This window comes from Dipodomys ordii, unplaced genomic scaffold (genome assembly GCF_000151885.1).
Source record: "Dipodomys ordii isolate 6190 unplaced genomic scaffold, Dord_2.0 Scaffold24, whole genome shotgun sequence".
Lineage (NCBI taxonomy): Eukaryota > Metazoa > Chordata > Mammalia > Rodentia > Heteromyidae > Dipodomys > Dipodomys ordii.
Window position 1 is genome coordinate 16603526 of NW_012267240.1, and position 26807 is coordinate 16630332.

Below are 26807 nucleotides of genomic sequence, written 5' to 3' on the forward strand. Positions count from 1 at the left end.
GTCCACTGCATTGCACGTTAAGCATATAATTAAGAATCCTCAAGTTCAGTGTTTCACAGGGCCCTGCAGGCTCTGGTGGATTGAGATGAAATGCTTTGCAAGTGGGAGTCAAAAGCAAAGAGTGGGGGTGCATGCCTTTGCCTCATCTCTCCTTTTTCTCACGGATGGATACCGTTCCACACCTCTTTACTCCACTTATTAAAGGTATTGGAGTCCAGCAGGATCATTCACAGAAGTGCTGGGCCTCAACTGGGTACATAACTAGAATTGTCCTAATGAAGTAGAGACATTTCCCAGTGGCTGAAGATAACCTCTCTGGGTCAAGCATGGTGATATATGCCTGTAATCCCCGCACTTGAGAGGTGAAGGCAGGGAGGGTTGTGAATTTGAGGCCAATGTGAGCTACACAGTGAGACTCTTATCTCGAGCAAACCAAAGGCTGGGGGCTGGGGCTCAGTGCTAGAGAGCCTGTTTAGCATGTACAACACTGATTGGGTTTGAGTCCCAGGCTGGCAGGAAGGTGGAGTGACGTGAGGAAGGGGAAGAGGCCTGTTATGGTTGGAATAGGAAACATTTCCCACAGGTTCATGTTTTGAACCATTGGTCATTGACACGATTTCTGAAAACTTGAGGCAGTGAGACTTTACTAGAAGAAGTGGGTCAGTGGAGGCAGGTCCCTGGGAGTCTCTGACCCTCTGACCCCATGAGTCAGAATCCATCTTTGCTCTAAGTTGTGTCTGTCAGGTGCTTAGTCACGGACACAAGAAAAGTAAAGAATTCCGCACCTCTCACAGGCCTACAAGGCAAGAAGCTATGTGGGCTTTGGGTGGCCCGTGGACCTGATAGAACTCACAACTAGCCAAACAGCCTGGCTTGCGGGAGGCCTGAGGGATCAGAAATCAGATGAACGCTGAGTTTCTTTTTTTTCTTTCAGTCTGAACTCTCCTCTTGTTCTCTTCTGGTCTCCTCCCCATTCATTCATTCATTCATGGATTCACCCACCCACTTGGTCATTTTGCATGAGGCAAACCAAGCAGGAAAGTCTATGAGACTCTTATCCCCACTAAACTACCAAAAAAGCCCTAAGTGGAGCTGTGACTCAAGTGGTAGAGCACTAACTTGGAGCAAAAAAGGTCAGAGACAGAGCCCACACCCTGAATTCAAGCCCCAGGATCAGTACACACACACAAAGGAAGGAACACAGACCAAAAGAGCACCTTGTCTAGCCGAGTGTGGCACAGAAGAGCAGGCAGGCGGTAGAGAGACCCCCCACTTTGCTCACCCCCACCCCAGGGGTGTGGGACTTCTGGGGTGCCCTCACAGACCTGCAGAGTCAAAGGCGTCTCTGCTTCCTGGCTGGCTGCATCTGCACTTCCCATCCATCTTGTGGTCCAAGGGGCTGCGTCTTGCGTGCTCTGTCTTCAGCTTTCACCCTTCTGAACGTGACCTTTGAAGCAGGCTGCCTCCATCCTTATCAGCGTGAAGGAGCCTGTTTTGCTTTGCCTGAATTGGGACTGACTTTATATTTCTCATGCGGTTTGGCTTCAGGATCAAGATAAAGTGTCAGTGCCAAGCCGTTTAATAATAGCAGACATGAGCATGTGTTTAAAGGCTAATAAAATATTGCCTCCAAAATTTTTGGCCAGATTCAGTCCTGTAAACATTGAACATTCAGTCTCACCCAGAACATCCTGTCGGGTTTCAGGAGATGGTTTTTAAATCTGCTCCAGACACTGGGGAGACGGGGGAAGGGGGGACAGATTGGGGAGAGTGCACTAGGGGCCTGTGTGTTGGGCCTTCTGCGGGCCAGACTAAAAACTATCCCTCACAGTGGTTTTTCTGCTGTTCCCAGACACTGTGCTGTCTCCTGTGTGAACTTCTTGGATATATTTGTGAGAAAATGTTTGCCACTGTGGATGGACTTAGTCTGCTTCATTCATTCATTCAATGGTTGGCAATACTGGTGTTTGAACTCAGGGTCTTGCACTTTTCATAGATAGGTACTCTACCACTTGAGCCATATCTCCAGTCCTTTTTCAGATAGGGTCTCATGCTTTTTCTCTAGGACTGACTTACCTTTGTTTTCTGGTAGCTGGGATTATAGACATGTGCCACCATGACCAGTCCTTTGCCTGATTATTTTGTCTGCTAATGAAGCCCCTGTGAGTAACCTAGAGAGAATTTCCTCCACAGAACTGAACTCTGAGCAAAGCCGAATGACAATGTCCCATTATCACAATGTGTAGACTATGCTCCAAGACCCCATCACTTGCCGAAAACCACCAATAATTCCAAATATATAAATATATATGTGTGTGATGTTTTATTTCCTTTATATGCATACTTATGATAAAGGGTAATGTCTTGGTTAGGCATAGAGATTAATAACAATAACACAAAAATAGAATACTTAAAATGATGTGCCATAATAAAAAGAGGTAAATGTTAACATTTCACTAATAGCATGGATACTAACACAATATCAATATCACTTAGTATTGATGGTAACATTTTCTTGTAATTCATATTGATATTAATACTTCAGACCACTGTTGGTAATAATTAAAGCCACAAGTTAGAGCCATCAAAAAATCTGAAAGCCATAAAAGTAGGGTGGGAGGGCTATAGTAGTTTATCGTATAACTCAATGTTCTTTTATAGACATAGTCTTATTTAAGTTTTTAATCTCCCTGTTTTATACCATTTAAAATTCAGGAAGCCTCCTCTAAATCTTTTGGAAGTTGGTAAAATGTAAGTAAACAATAATGTAAAATTTCTAGCCCAAGAATGAGGCTATTACAAATACGGACTTCCCTTGGGTCTAGCTGAGGTTCTTTCGTAGCATCTGTTTATTAGTTCATTAGCGTATCAGAAGGGACAGAGGCTGCCTCGCTTACAGGCTTACTTCTCTGACTCATGAAACTGCTCTTTTCAGCCCCACTAGTCTTCCCTTTTTGGGCTCATGGGGACCCATACCTACACACATTTTTTTTCATTACCTTCCCACCCCAGTTAAGAGTGCATTTTTAATTGTATCGCAAAAAACAGCAGCAGCAGAGCTGAATGTAGCTCGCCAACAGCTCCCTGCATGATTCTGCCAGAGCTGCCCACGGGGAGAATCCGCTGGGTGGGCGCTTGGGAAACTTCCATATTAAAATGCTGATAAACATTGAAAAGCCAGTGCCATATCGCCAGGCATATTGCTGGAGCTGGAGAAAGAGAGACTTCTTTTTCTCCCAGCCAATAATGTAATTTCAACCCTGCAAAAGCAATATACGGGACAGATGTGAGAGAGTAAATTCTCTAGTGAATGAAGCAGGTATTATATCACAAGAACTGAGATCAGCAAGGGCAAGGCTACTCATACAAGTTTAAGGGAAGATGTCTGTTTTCTGTTCCTGATGACTTGGTCCTGATCCCCAAGATAAAGAGGATTACTCACTCAGAGGATTCTTCTGTGTATGCTAGTACTGGGGCTTGAACTCAGGGCCTTGGTGCCATTTCTTAGCTTTACCAGTCAAGGATGGAACTCTACTGCTTGAGCTGCAGCTCCACTTCCAGATTTTTGGGTGGTTAATTAGAGATAAGAGACTCATGGACTTTTCTGCCCAGACTGGCTTTGAACCACAATCCTGAGCCCTCGGCCTCCTGACTAGCTAGGATTACAGGTGTGAGCCACAGGAGCCCAGTTCCAGGAAAGGATTTTGATCTAATCAGAGAAGGTCTTTATAATGTTTATAGGGATTCAGTTACTGGTTGAAGGAGAAAAGGGGAGCTCACTTTTACTGACTATCTACTGAGTACTGAGTCCTCATAATAACCCTGTGTGATTGATGTTATTGTTCCAATATTTCCAAGTGAAGGTAGAGGCTGATTGAGTGTACTTCAGAAGTTAGGATCCCAGCCCTATGGTCTGTTTACAAATTCACAGCCCAGGTTTCACAAAAAGGGTACTTACATTTTAAGAGAAATTTTAGTACCATATTATCTTTAACCCCTTAGAAACTGCCTCTCTCAGCACTGGACGAAGGGCTAGTGTCTCCAATATGGCACCAACAAAGCAAGATTCTCAGCATACCAGCCATATCCGAAGCAGAGAACAGAAAGTGTCACCTGCTTCTGTCTATTACACTGGAAAGGTAGCTTACAACCTACCTGCCCCACCTCATTTACTCTTCTCCTCTGCCCTGATGCTACACAAGCCCTTCCAAAACAAAATCCTAAAAACTGCTAGGTGCACGGTTTGCAATCTGTTAAATGCATGGTTCAGACATCTGAATTTTGTCTAAGACTTGATGATCTTTCTGAGCCACAAAGCCTGTTTCCAAACTCCAATTTCAATGGCTTCTCTTCACCACAGCCTACTTGGACCACACACTTCTCTACTTTGCCTGGAAATCAAACAAATGAAATGATCTTGTGGACAATGTCAGAAGGCCTCCAAGTTTGAAGTGGTCCATCTGGCCAACTAGTAGAGTAACACATCTGCTAATGGATTTTTTGATCTTGGAGAACTTCACCTTTCTGTGATTATAGGCAGACTACATTCCCAGATACTCCTTGGAAGACAAGACAGTGTCAGATGAAATATGTAGGATAAACATCTTTAATAAAACAAATGAAGGAAGTGGCAGACCAGATGTCTGTAGAAGAGGAGTCTTGGAATTCCAAGAAAATAAAACTCAGTTTAATCTTCATTTTGGCCAGATATATTTCAGAATTTAGACTGCAGACTTGATAGCCTTGTCCTACAAGACTTTGTGTCTCCCTTCACTTAAGCTGTGCCATTGTTGACTATTGTAGAAGGCCTGCCTTAACTCCTCCTGACATTGCCCTGAGCAGCCTGGAGTCTAGGGTTTGCGCTGTGAATTGGAGGCTCTCTCTAATGAACACCTGCCTACCTCCCAGAGTCCCCAGAGGGGGGAATCCTGAATAAAACAGATTCCCCAGTCGGCTGGCAGAGCACTTTGCATTTTTAGAGGAGCAATAATTATCTACGCCTGTCAAAGCCTTCCCATTGGGCATCATTCAAATGCATGGATGGAAAAGACTCTCTTTCAAAACAATCTTAGCCTCAACTTTTCTAAGGACTCAAAGACCAAGCTGCACCTTAGAAGACTATCGGAGAAAGAAGTGTAAGAAGGGAAGGAAAAGATCCACGGAATTAAGATAAAAAGGAGAAGGGAAAGGGAAAGAGCTAGGAAACTTTTGAAGGTCCCTAACTCTGGGTGAAAATGTCAGACTGTCTTAGAAGGAGAGATGGATGCACAAAAGAGAGATGATTAAAGATGCGAATGCCACTTGGGCTGTAGGTGGAGGGAGGAGAAGGCCATGCAGGAGGAGGCCAGGCAGTACATGAATACAGGAATTACGGGCAGGATCACAGGCACCTTCATAATGCTTGGAGGTGTGTGATCTGCTGCAAACCCCAAGACTCCATCAATGCATGTGACCCGACCCCATCTTGAGGTCTTTTCAGTGCTAGCTGTAAAAGTTTGGCCAAGTACTTCTCTCCGTGTGCCTTAGTTCCCTCTTGTGTGCAATGGGATGACCCCACATCTCCTTCACATGGGATTGACATCTGTGAAGGATAACCAAGTAAGCCCCTGCTCAGCACCCAGTGCAGGCTCGGTGGTCAGTCATAGTCATGACTCTGTGGAGCTGGCATACTGCTGTGGGCCTCAAAGCTGGAGGTAAAGGCTATGAAGTCAGGTTCTAGCAGGACCAGCTCGCTACTTGGCCCTAGGTTCCCTGGGGTACCCCCTAACTATTTTGGGGTCTCAGACTCCATGGTTCTTCCCATCTGCAGACTGACTGGAGTCTGTCCCCTGTCACAGAATCCATGGCTCTGCTGGAGTGTACAGGAAAGAACTGAGACTCCCTGGATAATCAAGAGAGAGCTCTAAGAAGTGGGGGCAGGATGCCGGCTCTGTGTATCACCACACAGAATCAGCACACGATGACCTCATCCTCCCCCTTCCCCCTCCTTCCCCTCCCCAGGAATCAGGGACAGCCAATGAGCACTCTCAGGGCTTATAGCAGAGTCCCCAGGGTGAGCAGGCAGGAGCACCATAACAGACAGCTGCTCAGACAGCTTGTGCTCCAGGCTGCTCCTTCTGTCTAGGGTGAAGAACCACACTGGCTCCATCATAGGCTTCTGTCCTCTCCAGGACCAGCCTTTTGTACCATCTTACAGCTGGGGCCACTACCAAAGGACAAGAGTCACCCAGACATCGGGTCTCAGGATCGCCAGGCAGAGGGGTCAAGCAGGCAGTGCCCAGCACAGGGAGCCTTCACTATGTGTCCTGGTGGCCATGATCTGTCCCCTGTCAGCCTAGCAGTCACTGTAATCCTCAGAGCGGCAAGTGACTAATCAAGATTACCCTTGGGATGGGGGGAAAGCTGAGACGCTTGAGCCTTGGGCATGATTGATACCTCCACAACACAGATGGAGCCATTTGATAATTGCTATTTGGTGGTTTCATTTTTTGCCAGTCCTGGGGTTTGAACTCAGGGCCTGGACATCATGCCTGAACTCTTTCACTCAAGGCTAGTGCACGACCAGTTGAGCCACAGCTCTACTTTTCTGGCTTTTTGGTGGTTCATTGGAGGTAAGAGTCTCACAGACTATGTTCCTCAGATCTCAGCCTCTTGAGCAGCTGGGATTACAGGTGTGATCCACCAGCACCTGGCTGTTGTTGTATAATACAGTTAATTCAGAAATGGAAATTTCTCTTATTTAGAGTCTGAGATGGAGCCAGGCACTAGTGGCTTACCCCTGTCACCCCGAATGCTTGGCCAACATTGTTTGGTGTGCCTTGGGGACAGTCCAGTGTCCTTGAGATGCCAAGAATGGTGGGAGTGGCGCAGGACGATGACCCAGTATGCTCTCTTCTCTGCTGTAAGTGCTGGTAGCCAGGTCTCTAGGCCCAATTAACATTGAAAGGATGACCAGTTCCTACCAGAAGCAATCGCACAAAGCACAGCACATTCATTTGCAAGGAAATTTCCTGCCCAGATAAAAAGAATACAACTGGGCTGTGGTGGCTCCAGCCCGAAATCCTGGCTACTCAGAAGGTGGAGATGGTAGGAGCATGGTTCAAGCCAGTCAGGGCAAAAACGTTTGCAAGACTCCATGTCAACCAATGGCTGGGCACCATGGTACACACCTGTGATCCTAGCACAATGTCTGTGTACAGTAGTATACACCTGTTATTCCCAGTGATGCCACTTGCATGGTTCCCACCCATGGCCAGTGACTCCGAAGAGGTCATCTGTAACTGACCTAAGTAAGGCTGGTCTTACTCCTGTTGGTGTTCTGACTCCTGAGCAACTTCTCTGGGCTCCAGGCTGCCTTCCTGGCCTGGCTCCCGCCACAGTCCCTGGGAAGCAGCACAGATGTTTACAGCAGGAGTAACTGGTAAATTATAATCAGCAGGATTGTATAAACATCCCTTGAAAGTGTGTAAAAGCAGAGAGCTTTCTGCTTACCCAGCAACTTGCTCCAAATGAGGGTAAGGAACATTGGGCAGAATGGAGTTCATTAATCACCATCATGTCAAGGTGGGATATTGTCTTAGTTTGCAAGATCAGGAAATTGAGATGCCAGCACCCAAGATGGGTTTTAAGCAACTTTTACAGAAACTGAAGGAAGTCGGGCCTGAGGCAGGGTGGGTGAGGTCAGTTGGGATGAAGTCTCCATAGATGATCAAGCTGTTTGTTTCCCACACTGGCTTCCATCTTGATTATGGAAACAGCCACTATCCAGCCTGTCACCTTGACAATGGAATGCCTCATGTGACTTTTCTAGGAGATCTGGGAGCTGTAACCTTCACATCTCCTCAACACTGCTTTGATCTCTTTATATGTACATCATGGCTGGTCGAGGTGGTGTCTGTAATCTATAATAACATGTTGTACATAGTAGAGAGAGCACTTTTTTCAAGATGATTAACAAAGGATCTTCCATATAGCTACTGTTCTTGAAAAACAGTTCATGCCAGAGAACCAAGTTTTCTCCAGTGGTGTTACTATTGCCCAAAGAACTGTCAGCTCAAAACTTGCTTTCTTACTGTCAGAGTTCCAATGTGATGGTGGCAGGCACAATCCGAGAGACACAACTCCATGAACAAACCAGCCAAAAGTCATAACTGGTGAATCTTGGCTTATTGTGTCATTTCTACTGCCATGTAATCACAAAGACCTTATTTTATACCCTCATGTGAACATGCACACTAACCCAATTCAAAATACTGATGTATTAGTTTAGGTTGAGCAGTATAACCCTCCTCTCAGTCAGAGTCCCCACAAGATATGACCCTTCACCTTTCACCCAGGAAGCAGAATGCCAGAGGGATGTTATCCACGTGGGCTTTGAGAAAACCAGTCAGAGTTAGCTCTTTGTGTGTTTTCCTTTTTTCTTTTTTAAAAATTAGGATAAAATATTCCTAATATAAAGTTAACACTCTTTCCAAAACTGTCAGCATCACAAACAGAAATTCTGTAACCATTAGGCAACACCCATTCTCTTGGCTCTATGAAATTGTTTGTAGTGGGATGATGTAGTATGTATCTTCCATTACTACAATATCTTCAAGTTCACCAGCGTTGTAGCATGTGTCAGAATGTTATTCTTTATTGAAGCTGAGGTAGTATTCCTTTGTGTGTCCAGATCTTGTTCTAAATTCTGCTGTGCTGAGTCTGGGGGCAGCCCACCGGCATCTCTGAGAATCTCCATTGGCAGAGGACGACCATCTGTATCTTAAGTGATAATGAGGTGATCCACTGATCTTTCTCAGCACCATACTTGAATGTAGTAATGCATCGGTGAGCTCCTGGAAGGCTTGGAAAAAGGAAGAGGAAGGTTGAAATGATCAGCCTCCCTTTCTGCTCTTTAAAAACACCTTATCTCGCTAAGTTCTCAATGCCTATTAGCCAAGGTTCTGTTTCCTGACCCCTAACCTTACCATTTCTAACCCAGTACCTTCCATTCACCCCCTCCCCATCCTCCACTAAATCATATAGAGATAAATTGTACTCTAGGAATATTCCTTTTCCTCTTGGGTTGGTATCTTGAGATGTGAGCTTAAAAGTTGAACTCCCAAAGAGAAAGAAATCTTGTATCTGTCATTCCCAACTTTGGGATTAGTCCCTCACCATCATTCCCATAAACCCTAGTATTCACTTTACAGTTTCACCTCACTTTATGATACCCATCTCAGTCACTCACTCTCCGGCCTTGCTAGACATGACTTCAGGTAACTTTTGACATTTGTAAAACGTCAGGACGGTTGTGAGTGTAAGAACATTTACCACCAAGGATGCTGAGTCTGACACAAGCTTCAAGAGCTAATCCAAAAGGTTATCCAAGAAAACATCTTTTAAGACAATGTCTCATTTGTGTAGCCTAGGCTGGCCTCGAACTCTCGATCCTCTTGCCTCAGCCCTCTGTGTGCTGGCATTACAAACATGCACTGCCACATCTGGCTCTCAATGTTTAAAGCACTTGTAAGCATCATAGAAATAGGATCACCTTGAAAGAGATGGAAATCATTTGGACAAATAAGTTGCAGTGCATTTTACAAACAGCCAACCTGCCTGACAGTACTGATATACTCCATGCTTTGAAACTGGGCAGCCCAACACCGGGCCTGGGAGGAAGTCACATTGACAGCCGGCTGCAAGAGCCCACAAGAATCAGCAGTTGCTCAGAGCTTCAAAAGTCCCTGTCATTTTTTCATCTTCTTAATTCATCAGTGATATTTTGCAATGAAGTTTGTATTCCTCATCTTGTTCTCTAGGGTAGAATTTCTTCTCTAAATGAAGGAGGCTGTGATATAAAATCTTTAATTCCCTGTTGGTTCAGAGATTTGGTTGGGGGGGGGGTGTTGTTTGGTTGTTTGGTTTTATTTTACTTTTTCAAAATGTAGTGGGAATGGATGTATAGATGGCGCTGGTTTATCAAGATGGGTTCTGCCATGTACTTCCACCTTCCAAGAAGAAGTGCCGCCATAGCTTCAAAGCCAAGGCTCAATTCTCCTAGTGAATTGTGGTCATTGAGGGAGAGAGAATGAAGACAGCAAAAGGGAAACAGCTGCTAAATCTTGCACACTCCCTAGAACTGTTCAACGGTTCCCTCCCTATGTGATGGGCAATCTCATTGGCCAGCTCAGGATGGAAAATACTGATGTTAGCCAAGTGTGGTGGCACATACATGTAATCCTACCATTGCTGGAGGGGTGGGGGTGGCACTGAGGCAGGAAGACCATAGCTTCAAGGCTAACCTGGGCTACATAACAAGGCAATCTAAGAAAAAAGATACTGATGGAAAAATGCTTAAAACAGCGCCTGGAGAAAATAGACCAGGCTTGCTATGGTTCGACTTAGGATTTTATCTGTTCACAAGGGTGCAAAATCAATATGCATCCAGTAGAAACTGAACTCTGAATTTCAAGTTGGATCTTTTCCCTGAGCTAGTAATAAAGGTCCTCTCTCAAGGATGCTACGTGGTAACAGTAGTTCCTAGTCAACCACAAGGAGACCAGAAAATAGCTGACACTCTATAGTTGATGGTGTTGCTAATTCTGATGCTTGGTAGATAAAGTGGATGGATTTATTTACTTTTTTTTTTGTTTGGCTGGTTTTAGGTAGCACTGAGGATTAAACTCAGGACCTCATGCCCTGAGGCACTCTACCCCTCTGAGCCATGCCTCCAGTCTGACTTTTTGCTGGTTATTTTAGAGACAGAGTCTCAAAGACTTTTCTGTCTAGGCTACATTTTAATCACAATCCTTAGTATCTCAGCCCTTTGAATACTAGGATTACAAGCATGAGCCACTGGGACCTGGCATAATTTATTTTTTTACATAACACCATTTTTAACTTTGGTTGGTTTATTGGAAGGAAACCATAGCATAAATATGGAGCATCTGTCTGTGTTTGTTAAATATATTTTGTTAAGTAAGGCATCTTCTTATCAATGCAACCTAAATTGTGGAGAAAGGAAGTTACTGGGTTTGACATCTCTGCCAAAGAGCAAGTACTATTTGTTGATTTAACAAAATTGCTAGGAAATGAGACAGAGTCTCTATCAGCAGACTCTAACCCTTCACTCAGCTGCTGGCTCCCTGGTATCCTATCCTTGTTCCCTGGTAGCTTATTCCTTTTTGGCTTCTAGAACTCATTTGCATTGATGTACAGGGCTTGTACTTGGAGACATTCCATTGACCAGTGATGGAAATTTGTGCTTGCCTCTTTAGGGGGAGAAGTAACCTCTCCTCACTTAACCCTTTCCCTCTTGTGTTCTTTCCCTAGCCCAAGCTTTTGGCCAAGGAGCTTCTGGACCTCGTGGCTTCTCATTTCAACCTGAAGGAGAAGGAATACTTTGGAATTGCATTCACAGATGAGACGTAAGTGCTGCCCAAAGCCCGCAGACCCCGAATAGGACAGAGCCAAGCCTCACACTGAGCTGTGTCCACCGTGAGAAGTGAAGTCAGCTGCAGGCCACTTGGGTCCCATGGTGTGGGGTCAGTCCAAGTTCATCATCAGAGTTTCCAAAGTCTTGTGACCGTGGCTGGAGCAGACAAAGGATATAATTAGGGTGACACTAATATTAAGAGGTAATATTTGCAGGTAAACTCATAATCAAATAGGCTCATGTTGAGATAAAAAAGGCTGGTTTTTTTTGGGGGGGTGGTTGTTGTTGTTGTTTTTTAAGTGGATCTGCCAAGGTTTGGTTTTCATTAAAGTTAAATGAAAAACTTCTGGAAATTAAACATTTCTCTCCAGTATTGGAATAACAGGAAGTAAAGTTGATGATAAGTTCAAAATGAAACCTAACTGGGCCAGTCTCTGTTTGAGCTGGAATAGAATATAAGTCAAAAATTGCCATCACTCATCTGATTAAAAATATGTTTGTGCTGGGCATTGGTGCCTCATGCCTGTAATCCTAGCTACTCAGGAGGCTGAGATCTGAGGATGGAGGTTAGAAGCCATCCCAGGCAGACAAATCCGAGAGACTCTTCTCTCCAAAAGCGGAGGTGTTGCTCAAGTGGTAGAATGTCAGCCATGAGTGAAAAAGCTAAGGAAGAGTATGAGGCCATGAGTTAAAGCCCTCTACAGCGCGCGCACACACACGCACGCACGCACGCATGCACGCACACTTTCAACAGTCTCTCATTCTGGCTCAACAAAATGGTATTTCCCAATACAAGGAATATCTTGATTCAATTTCTGGCTTTTAATTTTTTCTAATCAAAGAGGACCGTGACTGTCTGCCAAAACTCTTAGATAAGGATAAGGTAGGGTCTGGGCAGGAGATCAGGGGAGAGTCCACACCAGCATGTGTGCGGCCCAGGGTTCAAACCCCAGCACTAGAAATAGAAAATCCTTTGTAAATAGTAAATCCTTTGTAATTCTTTTTCCTCAGTGTGCTTACATGCACACATGCCTTTCCAAATTCTTAGAGCTGTGAAAATAGCTTCCTAACATGCTCATAGTTTGGAATGATGGTAATGGAGGGGCACAGCAATGGGAGAAGGGGGGCTTAGGCCACTCCCTCCCCCAAACCAAGTAGGACCACAGAGGTAGGACCAACTCTGAATCCTTGCTGATCAGCCAGAGAATGCCCATCTGTGACTCTTAGTTTTGGGGACACTGCAAATGGACAAAGTGGTCAAATGATTTATTATACAGAGAGAATCACGGAATAAAAGAGAATGTAAGAGGCTGGGAAGGTGGCTCAGTGGTATAGTGCTTGTCTTGCATGCATGAGGCCCTGGGTTCGATTCTTCCGCACCACATAAGCAGAAAAAAAAAGCCGGAAGTGGCACTGTGGCTCAAGTGGTAGAGTGCTAGCCTTGAACTGAGGGACAGTGCCCAGGCCCAGAGTTCAGGCCCCACGACCGGACCAAAAAAAAAAAAAAAAAGAGAGAGAATGTAAGTTGAAGCTATACTAGACAACTTGGAATATATTGTCACCCTATGGACAAGTGACCTTTTGGGGGCAGTGGTGGGTTCAGAAGTGGGTGAAAGGAGTCATATGTCCAAGGCCAGCTCCCTGAGCTGACACCCCTAAGGCCTCTCCCCCACACCAAGCCTTAGATAGTGGCACACAGGAAGATGCCCTTCAGGTGTCTAGAGCACCCCCTGGAGGTAGAGCTGGGTCAGCATAGCTGTAAGAAGAGCAAGCGGGGTGGTAATAAAGGCACCCAGCAGGAAATAAAGAAAAACTGCCCTTAAACAACTTCACATCTAGAACAATTACTTTCTCAAACGCCAATGTTTTCTACCCTTTCTCTTGAGTCCCACCGTAATGCCCTTAATTGCTCTCTGTGCTGTTCTTCATGATTGGAAGGAAACCGTAAGGTTCAGTGAATCATGTCCCCATTGTTCCCATTTCCCAAGCAGAGTTACTCAACCCAAGGAGTCCATGAATTCTACACGAGACCCAGTTTGACTTCCCTTTTGAATCAACAAGATTCAAAGGTAACATGTTACCTTGGGCCAAAGAGGAAATCCTGCGTGCTCTGATTTCAGACTCCTCCCGACTGTTGGCCATAAGTAATCAGTGGCAAGACGGAGAGCCAGTCTTCTCCCAAGGGAGATGGGTGCATGTCCATGCACGCATGCAGGTCAGGCTTGCACGAGGTTGGCAGAGGAACAAAACTCTCCTGTCACAGTCCAGAGAACTCACAGCCTCTTGAATCACTCCTCCTCCCCTTCCTACTCCCCCTCCCCCAAAGCTGTAATGCAGATGACAGGAATGCTCCATGATGGACACTCAGCTATTAGTGGAGAAGGGGTTCTCACATAGCTGACCTCTAGCCATAATCCTCCCCATCTGAGCCTCTTCAGTAGCTAGGATTATAGGTGTGAGCCACCCCTCATCTGGCTTTATTTAATGTAGTAACTTTTAATTTAATTTATTTTATTTTTTGGGTCCGGTCATGGGGCCTGAACTCTGGGCCTGGGCGCTGTCCCTCAGCTCTTCAGCTCAAGGCTAGCACTCTACCACTTGAGCCACAGCGCCACTTCCGGCTTTTTTCTTTTTGCTTATGTGGTGCTGAGGAATCGAACCCAGGGCCTCGAGCATGCAAGGCAAGCGCTCTACCACTGAGCCACCTTCCCAGCCCTTTTAATTTTAAAAATAGACTTGCAAAGATGGTGGTTTCACCAGCTTCCCCAAATGCCAGCATCTGACGCACCATGTCACATTTATCAAAACGAAGACATTCACGTGGGTGGTAAACTAATTAAAACACAGATCTGAACAGTTTCCTATGAATGCCTTTTTGTCTGTTCCAGGATTCCATTGCATTCCGCCTCCTTTTATTATTATTTTTTAACTAATTCTGTCCAAATAAAAGGAGATACAGGTGGCCTATTATCTAGCAATAACTCGGTCATGTGATCAAGGTTCAATCAAGGACATCTGGGCCACCTTTAAAACATTCAGTGTTTCAGAGTTAAGTAAGAACATACAATGTTTTGAGCCAAGTAAGAGCCTTCTGTAAATCCCATCTCAAGATACTGATTTACGCAGTTAGAGTCATGGTTCTCAACCCCGACTTCACATTGGAGCACCTAGAATACCATATGAAAAGTCATTGTCCCCTGGGTGCCACTGGCTCATGTCTGTAATCCTAGCCATTAAGGTGGCTGAGACTCAGATCACAGTTTGAAGTCAGCCCAGCAAGAAAAGTCCATGAAACTCCATCTCCAAAATAACCAGCAAAAAGCCAGGCTGAAGGGTTAGCTTAAGTGGTAGAGTGCTAATTCAGCAAGAAAATTAGTGAGCCTGAGGCCTTGAGTTCAAAACCCAGTAAGGGGAGAAAAACAAACAAAAAGCCAATACCTAGGACTTCCTCCTAGAAGTTCTGATTAAATTGCCCCAGATGTGGCCTAAGAGTTGGGAGTTTTCAAAGCTACCTCAGGTAGTTCTAATGTAGCCAAATTTACAAACCTTGTTCCAGAGAGAAAAAAAGTGTAAGTTTCTTCTGCTCCATTCCTCCAGATCTAAGGAGAAAACTTGACTCCACTTCAACCTTGCATTGGAAGGGGAGAAGGGGGGACTTAGAGGGAGGGGTCAGTGCTATCAGTGTCTCGGGACCTGCAAGATTGTACACAACTCTAAAGTTCAGGCTTTGTGGAAGTGGTGCTGTAGCTCAAGCAGTAGAGCGCTCGCCTTGAGCTGAAGAGCTGAGGGACAGTGCTTAGGCCCAGAGTTCAAGCCCCACAACTGACCAAAAAAAAAAAAAAAGTATACCAGGCTTTGTGAACCCATGCATACAACTAGCATAGCCAAGGTTTCCATTTCTCAGCAGTTAGAAAAAGTCATTTTTCTTTTTTATTATTTATTTTTTTATGAGACAAGGTCTCACTGCGTAGCCCAAACTAGATTAAAACGAATGCTGGGATTACAGGCATGAGCCACTGTGTCCAACCTACATTTTATTTTTGAAGTCTTCCCATTGCTGTCTTAATTCCAGAGTTTTAATTGTTTCTTTAAATTCTTGGCTGGACAAGGTCAGAGGAGCCCACTTGCAAAAGCCATAATCAGAATTTTAGACTTGTCAGTAAATACAACATATCTCAAACTGGAATAGTGATTGCTGTACTTCACTTAAATTTTAATCTTAATCCCCTGTCAGGTATTTTATGCATTGCTCATTAAATGATATAGATGAGGGAACTTTTAAGATATATCAAAAAAAACTTGGCCATTATTACATATTTTAAAAATCAAGTGCAGTTGGAACACATTTTTAGGTCCCAGTTAAGAAGATGAGTAGTTCTTATCCTATTATTTCATCCCAGACCCCTTTGAAATTTGTTAAGAGCTTATGCTCCTTCTCTTCCACTAAAGTTTATGTACAAGGCTTTTGCTCAAAGTTGTAGAAAGGTCACAGAGACCCAAACACCAGGGTCATCGTCTGAGTGCCCTGAAACTAACCAGGTAAGGATTTTTTTAGCATCCTGTGTCTTCATTAATTAAATCCCTTGGTTGGTCTTTGTGTCCCTGAGGGACTAGAACTCGGGGGTCATCAGCTGAGGCCCCCACAAAGGCTCTATTTGATGAGCACTGCCAGCCGCAGGCTTAGCTACCATTTAAAGTACAAAGGCCATGTTCTAATTGTGGTAGGAAGACCCAGCAGCAGCAATCGTGGGAATAGAGTTTATTTAGAAATGGGCTTAGCGTTTCTAGTCCTTAACACTTGGCTGGTGGGACAGGAGAACATGAATGGTCCCAACTTCTGCCTCGGTCAGCCCAGCAGGTGAACTTGATGCATAGCTGACTCCACGTCCCCTCTCTGCACCCCACGAAAGAGTGCTGCACCATTAGACATCACTGCGAACAGCATCAGCACCTTATATTTAGTAATCCAAGGAGATCTGGACGTATCTCTTCCTGTGTGTAGTGAAGATGAATCAAGGCGAATGGCACCAACCAAGGATAAATGGGGATGATCTTGGATTCCTCTTCCATCTTTCTGTCCCAATGCCACACTATTGAGGGAACTTGAGTCCTCCATAGATGAGCAGAGTGAACTCTTCACGTCGGATTTTTTTTTTTTGGTGGCAATTGTGGGGCTTACTTAGGGCCTAGGTGTTGTCTCCCTAAGCTTCTTTTGCTCAAGGCTAGTACTCTACCACCTAAATCACAGCTCCACTTCCAGCTTTTTTTAGAGTTTATTAGATATTAGAGTCTCATGGTCTTTCCTGCCTGGCTGGCTTTGAACTGCAATCCTCCAATCTCTGCCTCCTGAGTAGCTAGGATTATCAGCGCCCAGCTAGGATCCTTTGTTTCAGACAGGAACAGTGTTTACACTTGGTGTCAGCTCCTGAACCTACAAGAATATGCATCTGTGGGGCACAATGTAAGGGAATTTATTCTGAGTAAATATGGAATTCACTTCAGATTCACTGCTAACCACTGGAGATCAGAAATAACTGACCTTTGCCCCACCGCCCCCCCTCCTTGTTGAGTCTATGTTTATAGTTTAGGAAATAATTAATAAAACATAGTGTAGGAGGGGTTATAATAAAAACATGGCATGAACTGAAGATTACACAGTAGAACAAACAACGCCTCCAGAATGAAAAACTTAAAGCCAGGAATCTCAGTTGGTCTGCAGAGCCTATGATTTAGAAATAGTGTCTCCCAGCTACATACCCTGCCTTAACCATTCTCTGGGATTTGAGGCTAAATCGGGACCCCTGAGCCATTGTTGATGAGCCTGGGCATCATGTGGAATGAAGGACACTAAACAGTTAAACATCCTAACATCCGGTGATAACCTGTAAGAATTTCACAGCCTTATTTTGGCTTTCCCCAAAATAGCCTGGCTACAAGAAAATCCTCCTAGAGGTTCAACATGCAGTCCTCTCTCCTTGAGTCCTGAGAAGAGATTGGTTCAGACAGATGCATCCCACCTGCACCCTCCACTAACCCTCCACAAAGCTCTCCCTGAGGCCATCGAAGGAACCAATACTTGAACCAAAAACAAAGCAAAACATAAAAAATCCATTTGTAGTATGTGTCCAAACCCAAAGCAATCTGTTAAATAAATGCATTCAATTTCTGTTGCCCCAAAGCAATTGCACATTTATTACAGACCCAATAGTCTGACCTCCTGCCTCAGTAAACCAAGGAGACCGCCACTTGCTCAGCTTTAAAGATGGTTATCAGTGAGCACTAATGAAAATGCTTTTGAGTTTCTGTGGGCTAGCAGCCTTTTGTTCTTTTGGCCTGGTGATTGGCAGAGACACTAATGTGCATGGTCAAATGAAAACTATCAATGGCAGCCATGAAACGAAGGAAGGCACCAGGTTCTCTTATTTCCGCTACACACAGGAAATGCTTCTTTGACTTTTGTTCCTCATCGCTAATGCAAAGAGGAGAAAAGGGTTTTGAGGGAGGCACTTGATGTCAGGATTGAAAATGTTATGTAGGATGGGGGGAAGCTTTGGTCCCAGTGTAAGAATTGTGGCTTCCTACCTAATAAAATGAGCAAAAAATAAATGCATTTGAACACGTCTTACTACAAGCAGAACCAGTGGCTTCAGAATTCTGGTTTCTGTTTTACTTTTGGCTTTTGCCCAGATACTAGCAGTTACCCCAAGGGACTTGAGAGTCAGTTACTTGTCCTTTTTGTCTCTGCCCTTGAGACGGTCACAGCTCATAAATGGAGGAGTCACTTCCTTCCTCCTGAGCATCCGAGTACTCTGGGCGTGGGCCTTGTCTCTCCAGCAGAGCCACACAAGCGTATGTGTCACACCAATCGTCCCAGGACTGAAGTGGAAGGAAGAAATGGGAAGTAAGGAAGGCCATTTCTCCTCAGAAGCTAGCTATTCCAGCTTAGAGCTGTTCTTGCCTCCTTGATCTGATTCCTGGTCATTTTTGTATATTTATTTTTAGCCATTCAATTGCCTAACAAAGATTAAACCAGCACACATCCAGAAACAAAGGAATTTCCAGTTAAATGAGTTCATTTGCAGCCAACTTTGGTAGCACACACCCTTAGACCCAGCACCCATGAAGCTTAGGCTGGAGGTTTGAGACTCCAGGCCAGCCTTGGCAAGAGCGTGAGACCGTGTCTCAATTTATTTTCTGATTTTTTTTTTTTTTTGTCGGTCATGGGGCTTGAACTCTGGGCCTGGGCACTATCCTTCAACTCTTCAGCTCAAGGCTAGCACTCTACCATTAGAGCCACAGTGCCACTTCTGGTTTTCTGGTGGTTAATTGGAGATGAGTCTCGCAGACTTTCCTGCCCAGGCTGGCTTTGAACCACAGTCCTCAGATCTCAGCCTCCTGAGTAGCTAGGATTACAGGCGTGAGCCACTAGCACCCAACTAAAAATGTCATTCTTTAAGGAGGTTTGTTATGGGAGTACAGTGAAGGAATCAACCCACAGATCTGTCCTTTACCAATGTGGTTGGAGGAGGATGGAAGAAGGCAAACCCAACGGGGTGCCTGGGTTCCATCTCAGCAGCTGGCAAACCACTGGGTGTGGTGAGGATTTCTCAAGCCTGGATCGTCTTCTGATCTTGAGGCTGTGTGTGTGAAACATTCTGATCTTTGTAACTAAGTATGGAGATGGTGGTGGACGATTGTCTCCTTAGGAGGACACAAGCCTGGGGAGAAGGGACCAGGTCTGTTGCCCTCACTGCTGCTGCTCTTCCAGAGGATGTGGTCAGAGTGTTTATGGGAAAGAAAGAAAGATGGGGAGGAAACCATGAACACAGGAGTGTGATCACCATCATTTTATGGAAGTAAACCTCTATTCCCCGCTGAACTCTCTCCCTGTTAGGCTCCTTCTCCCCAACTGAGATTTGAACTTGGAGTCTCATGCTTCTAAACAGAGGCTCTACCACTTAAGCCACACCCTCCGTCCATATATGGTCCTACTTTCCAGATGGCATGTTTGGCCAGAGGCTAGATTATGACCATGATTCCCCTACCTCCACCTTCCAAGTATCTGGGATTATAGACCTGAGCCACCATTCCTGGCCTTCTGTGGCTTTTAATGAATTAGAATGGACATAGAATAAACTGTATGTATTAAAGTGTACGATTTGGTTGGTTTACCAAGAGGCCGTGAAAGCTGTCATCACAATGAAGGTAATCAACAACCATCACTCCTGAAGTGTCTCCCCATGGCCCCTCCCTCACACCCCCAATATGATTTGTCACTATAGATCAGTTTGTATTTTCTAGAGCTTTACATACTTGAAGTTGTATAGTATTTATTTATACATATACATATATATATATATATATATATTATAAAGGTGAGGTACAGAGGGGTTACAGTTACATGTCAGGTCATGTGTACATTTGTTTTGGGACAATGTCACCCCTTCCCTTGCTCTCTCCCAGTTTTCCCCTTTGTCCCCACCTACAAGTTGTATAGTTCATTTTCAGCATAGTATCTAGTGAGCTGCATTTGTTCACACTTTGTCCCTCCATTTCTGTGCCCCTTGCCCTCCTAAAGAAAAATAAATGAACAAGACAAAAATAAAAAGAATAAAAACCTCATTTCCACTTCCTATCTTTTTGTCGACTTCTTTCTCTCAGCATATTTTTCAATTCACCCAAGCCAGCAGCACATTTTCTTTAGTACTGCATAGTATTCTACTGGGTGACTCTATCATGATTTGTCTATCTAGTTGTCTACTGGTCAATGTTGGGATGGTTCTGAATGTGGGCTATTCCAGTGTCTAAGAAATGTCTGGGAAGTGACTGCCAAGAGTCTAGGAACACGGTCATTACAGCATTGTGGGATAAATGCTTTCCAGGGGAGGAGGGGAACATGGGAGAGTAGAATGGCTCAGCCATATGCAGGTGTCAGCTTCATGTTCGAAGGAACTGTGGTTCAATACTTAACCCAGGTACTTCCGGTAGGGGTTATTGAAGAGTGTGAATGTGTCCTTAATTTGCATTGAGGCCTCTGGGAGAAGCAGCGGCCAGCCTCGAGTGGTGGGAAGGGGGCTCATGGAATCAGGAATCTAGCAAACAGGCAGTGGGCGGAGCTCCCGGTGGTACCTCTCCTGCCCATGCTGTCCCTGGGTGGTTCTCTTGTGCCTCTCTAAACAGACAGCAGCCAGACAAAGGTGCCCAGGTAGCTGCCATCTAGCATGTTCTGTCCACATGCACCCCTGTCCCAAAACAGCACAGCAAACCCACCACCTTTACCTACTTGTCACTCTTCTCCTCAGGGGACACTTCAACTGGCTTCAGCTAGACCGGAGGGTGCTGGAACATGATTTCCCCAAGAAGTCGGGACCCGTGGTGTTGTACTTTTGTGTCAGGTATGTGCATGTGGGCTCACACTTAACCTCTCTCTCTCTCTCTCTCTCTTTCTCTCTCTCTCGCTTTCTCTGTCTCTCGCTCTCTCTCGGCTATGAATGAGCCAAAGGCTGGGGAGAACAAGTGTATCTTGGTTTCTGCTAAAGGAGAGTGTGTGCAAGACATGGCAGAGAGAGGTGTGAGCACACCATACTTGTCCCTGTGGGAGCTGTGAACACAAGAGGCAGGAGTACTTCGGGTGCGCAGGGATGAGTGTGCAAGGTGTGTGTGAGATGTCTGTGTAGGGAACATGTCGGGATGTGTGCTCTGACACATACCTTTGTACTGTTTTTGTGTGTGTGGCAGCACGAGGATTTGAACTCAAGTCCTTGCACTTGCTCTGAGGGTCCTCGACCACATCAACCATGACCCAGCCCGTTTGCATGCTCATACTAGGGTGCATGTGTGACATGAAGATTAAAAACTTTACACGTGTTTTGGGGTTACTCTGGGGGAGGCTGAGGGAATGGTGGAAAAGGACCATACAGCTCAAACTAAACTGAGTTTCCCACCATAGCACACATCCCGGGGAATTCTGGGATGCTTTTCTTGGTGTCATGTGAAGTGCTGTAGCGGAAGTCTGGATTTCTGTCATAAATGCCACTCGAGTATGTAGGAATGTAGGAGTTTGATTCCAGACAGGATGGTGTGACCGCAGATCCCAGGTTGATCCAGCCTTGTGTAATAGAGACCAGGGCAGTTCTTGTCCTCTCATCCATTCCGACAGCTTCAGTTCATCAGTGTTTGCCAGGGAGCCATTATGTGTCACATCATTTCCAGACAGTCTCCTGAAGCCGACCCCAGGACTTACCCGCTGCCAAAGTCCAACTCATGGCAGAATTGGAGTCCCCAGATCAGGATCTCTGAGCACCCTGTCTGTGAAGCCACCCCGCTTGCTTGCTCTTCCTAGAACTTTGGCTCTAACTCCTGCAGCAGCATTCCACGGTTGTCATCGTCATCTCCCTTTGATGATGGTGCTGGGGATCGAACCCAGAGCCTTGAGCATGCTACCACTGATCACAGCCACAAGGGGACATTTCCACTCGCACCCGACACATAGACTCCGCTCCTCAAAAATGTTAGAATCTTTTAAAATCCCGAGCAGACACACATGCCATGTACAACTCATTCTCCCTGAAGAGCAGAGTGAAGACTGCAATCGCAGGCGCAGCCTGCCTGAGTCCACAAGACAGTCTGTAAAGTCTGCCCTCAAGGGTCCATTGAACAGGCTGGAGTGTCTCTCTCTCCCTCTGCTGCGGGATAAAGTGTAAGCGTCGTGCTGAATGCCATCTTGATTTGCTTAGCAGCTTCGAAGGTAACAGAGCTAGCCCAGCCATTTTCATTGGTGATAGGGACCTTGCAATGACAAGTTCTCTTTAATGGCATCTCAGTTTCTCAGATGAAGGGCAAAGAAACCTGAGAAAGCAAAGATTAATGTTTGCAAGAGGAGAAGCAGGCAGGAGTGGGCAAGAACAGAGTGGAAGGGAAGCAGTTCATTTACCTGTAATCCCTGTAAAGGATTGACAGAAGATCCGACCCACCTACCCCACCTGCCCCGCCCTTCTTCCAAGGGCTAGTTCTTCTCTAAGATCTGACTGGTTGTGCTGAGAATCAGTAAGGAGACATTTCATTCTATACACAAGCCTTAACACAATTCCTGAGAGTCTGCATGCCTTATGGGTTTTTGTTGTTATTTTTCTCTTTTGTTTGTGCTGGTTCTAGGGCTTGAAGTCAGGGCCTAACATAGTCCCTTAACATTTTCACTCAAGGCTAGCACTCTACCACTTCAAGCCACAGCTCCACTTTTGGCTTTTTGTGGTTAATTGGAAATAAGAGTCTCATAGACTTTCCTTGCCCAGGCTGGTTTTGACCCTCAATCGTCAGGTCTCAGCCTCCTGAGTAGCTAGGATTACAGGCATGAGCCACAGGCGCCCAGATTTCTGTTGTTTTTATTTGTTTAATAGTTATTCTAATGATGCTTTGAGTTTCCAATCTATAGGCAAAGTTTCCCTACAAGAGGATCTTCCAATACTGGTAAGCTGACCCCCAAGTCCTACCCTCTCTCCCTGTACAAAGCCAAATACACCACAAGTTCAATCTGCCAACCTTCACAGCAGAGGAAATTGTTAGGAAAACACAGGCTACAAGCTCTTTTAGAGGGCACTGGGTCAACATAGCCCAGCAGTGATCAATGAGCACTTTTCTCTAGGAGACAATTCTACGGAAAACCAACCTAGGAACACAATTTTTAAAAAAATGGTTCAAGACCGATTAAATGCACAACTGTAACTGCAAGCTGCCTGCTGGTATGCTTTGTATTATGGGATTCAAACCTAACCTCCCGCCTAGGGCTAGTCCCCAATACAGTCACAACTGCCTACAAAATCCCATTACTTTTTTTTTGAGAAACAGCTTTTTTAAAAAGGGCAGCTTTAAAACATACAGGAGGCTGTGCAGGCAAACTACTGGAGTGTTGGTGGTAGGAAGATTATGGCTAAGAGACAAAGATAGCAAGACCCCATCTCAAAAATATGAACAAGGCTAAGCACTAGTGGCTCACACACCTTTAATCCTAGCTACTCAGGAGACTGAGATCTGCAGATCAAAGTTCAACTCCTCCCAGTACAGTTTAAGAAAAAAAAAATTACACGTTAAAAAAAGTAGGATCAGGTGGGATTTTCTCCAAACCTGTTTCATCCCTTCCCACTCTGTTAATGGGGCATCTTACTAGGTAGACCAGGCTAGCTTCGAACTCATCATGATTATCTTCACTCAGCATCCTGGATGCTTGGATTATAGGTCCTCCAGTGACCTTTCTAAACCAAAGCACACTGAGCTCTTAGCAGCATAGTGAGCCATCCTGTCCTTCCCATGCGTGAACTCCGATGCCTCTGGCCCTTGATACCTTCAGTCAGTGTCAAAAAAACCTCTCATTTCAAGTCTGGAGTCCATAGGCCCTGCTAGGCCTGAGTGCACAATGCAGGTAGAACCCAATGACATCGTTGCTGTTCTACCAGGCTCCTGACATCACACTCCTCCTCCAATGGCAACTCACTGTCTCTAAGATACCTCCCCCACTGCGCAACACCCCTCAGAAGGTGGGCATCAACCTGGGTTTCCTCTGCTCTGCCCCACCCAGACCCTCCTCTCCTCCTCTCCCCTGCCATACCTCTTCTCCCAGCCCCAGCTCTCTGAGCACATCCCTCTGCCCTCATCCAGGCCTTCCTCAATCTTTCCCAGACTTGAAATCTCCTTGGTCATCTCAGCCCCTCGCTTTGACCTCTTTCAGTCTCTACTGGAGGAGACCCCTGAGCATCCGTCTAGAGTTCACCCGATCCTGGATCAGGATTCTTTCTGGCTTCCCATTTTCCTTCATATAGCCTTAGCCTGTCCTCTGATGCCTGATTTCTACCTTCTGGGCCATTCTCGCCTCTCCCCACCCCCTCACACCCAGCAGTATGTGCTTGAGAGGCTTTTTACCTCAAGCCATTACCCTGCTTGAAATTTGAGGACAATGACTCTCATATTGTTCACCTCCCCCCAAAAAATAATAAATAGGGCAAGAAAAAATAGAGACAATAGAGCTAGTTACCAAAGCAAACCTTTTTTTTTCTTTTTTGGCAGTACTGGGATTTGACCTCAAGGTGTTCTCCCACTTGAATCATGCCTCCAGCCTTTTTTTGCTTTAGTTTCTTTTCAGATCTCATTTATTCCCTAGGCCAACCTGGACTACAATCCTCCTATTTACATTTCTGTGTAGCTGGGTGGGGTGGCAGGCATGCCACTATACCCAGCTATGGTTTGAGATAGGATCTGGAGAACTTTTTGCCTAGGATGGCCCTGAACCATGATCCTCCAGATCCTCCCATACAGTTGGGATTATAGGCATGAACCAGTGTGCCAGGTGGGTACATTACGTGTTTGAAGGGACGACTTTATACTCAAGACTATTCTTTGTGTTGAATTCTTCTTCCCTTTAACCCTGGCCAGCTTACTCTGCTTTTAGGAAAATAAACAGATTAGCTTTGTCTCTTCAAACGTTGAGTTTCACAAATAAACAAATGGGAGTGAACAACAGGAAAGAGACCGCATGGAGATGCCTGGAGGCTCTTCGCTGGAGGAAGATTCTCCAGGCAAATCTGAGTCCGTGGACTCTGCTGACAGAAACACAGATGCTACTTCCGCTTTCTCCCAAGAACAATGGCGGCATAGGTCTGAAATGAAGTGCCTGCTAACCAAAACTTATCAGAGTTTGGCGAAGACATCAGAGCCTCCGAGACACCAAGCATCCAAGATGTGTGGCCACAGAAAGCCACAGCTTATCATTGTCATTATTGCCGCTCTGTTGGGCCACCAACAATCAGCCATTCCAAATGTGACATTTGTGTTCATCACAAAATGAAGTCAGTGGCCCATGTAATTAACACTTGCTGTAAATACACAGTGAGTCTCAACTGCCCGCGGGTGGCTGCAGAGAGAGGCTCAGGAGCTGGCCGGAGGGGACCTGGCTGATGTCATTTGGCTGGACGGAGTTCAGTCTGTTGCAGTTAGAAGCTTCCTTGAATTAAAGAAGGGGCTGTGACTGCCCACTGTGGTTTAATGCACTCAAACATGTGAATACGGAGCATGCGCTCTTCCAGGGCTAGCACAGGTGTAACATGGCTCCTAGGATTCAAGGAGCATCATGGCGGAGTTTGTTCTCAGCCTAGAAAGGGTGCTCCCTTCAAATCCAGAAGACAACTGCAAACCAAGTGCGGGTGATGCACTCATGCCTGTAATCCTAGCTACTGGGGAGGCTGAGATCTGAGGATTGTGTTTCAATGCCAGCCGGGGCAGGAAAGTCCACGGGACTCCTATCTCTAGTTATCCACCAAAAAGCCACAAGTGGAGCTGTGGCTCAAGTGATAGCATACTAGCTTTGAGTGAAAAAGTTGCCTAGGCCCTGAGTTCAAGCCCTAGGACCAACACACACACAAAAAGCCTTCGACTCAGCATTGTGTAACATTCCTTTGGTGTGTAGGTATCATGGGGTGGGCAGATGAAGAGGTGTCCACTGTGGGGAAGAGTTCATTCACCGTTACCAAGAGGAGGGGGCCCGTGACCACTATACCCTGTTGGCAGGGCCTTGCTGTGAATTACCCAGAGGGATAGGAGAAAGGGAGAAGCGAGCCCAAGTCTTGTCTGTGGTCTCTGCATGGAGGACCAGTGAGACAGGTATGCAGGTGGAGGAACAGATGGTTTTGTCATGCTCAAGGCTGCAGGACTGCCCCTTGGGTCTGGTCTGCATCCTGTAACCTGCCGGTTGGAGGCATCTCTCTGGATTGGTTGGTTGCCTATGAGAGTCCTGTTTAATGATGAGGAGCTTGCTACCTCTAGGAATTGGCCAACCTGGGAGCATTGCCCCCTCCTGGGCCAGCAAGACCTTCTTTCATTTCCCTGGGTCTTCCAGTAGACCCAGAATGTTCTTTGTGAGCCTGGTATTTGGGGAAACCCACCCCTCCCGATATGGGCAGTTAAGGAAATGCAACAGCGCCACCTACTGCTCAAAGAGATGGTGGACGAGGCACCTGTGAAAGAGCCGAATTTTCTTTCTTTTTTTTTTTTAAATACAATCTCCACTTTGCACAGAAGTCATCAGCACATGCCATCACCCCATAAGTCTCTTCAGCCTGATGCCGGCTCAGGATGTGAATGGAGTTGTCTTCGGGCTGTTTTTCTCCAGGCATTTTTACCTTGGCAGTTCCCTGGCATGGACGCAAAGTTCAGGATAAGCTAAGTGTCCAAGGTTATGAACAAAACATATGACAGGCCCAGAGCACCTGGGGTTTTCCAGGCCGTTGTCTTGGTGATGAAGGCTAACAGGAAACCCTCTTTCCAGGGGTCATGAGCAGGGGATTTTTTTTTCATCCCAATAAAAGCTTGTTATTTTTACCACCTTCCCTATCCCTCATGCCAGACA

The 26807-nt window shown here is 45.6% G+C and overlaps 1 protein-coding gene across 1 annotated transcript in view; it reads left to right on the top strand.

Moving 5' to 3' along the window:
• Nucleotides 1–26807, top strand: part of Frmd4a (FERM domain containing 4A) — a 288454-nt gene that overhangs the window by 136771 nt on the left and 124876 nt on the right. The window contains exons 3-4 of the mRNA XM_013014606.1: nt 11314–11408; nt 20719–20811. Coding sequence (XP_012870060.1) covers nt 11314–11408; nt 20719–20811 — 188 coding nt within the window. The remainder of the gene's footprint in view (nt 1–11313; nt 11409–20718; nt 20812–26807) is intronic.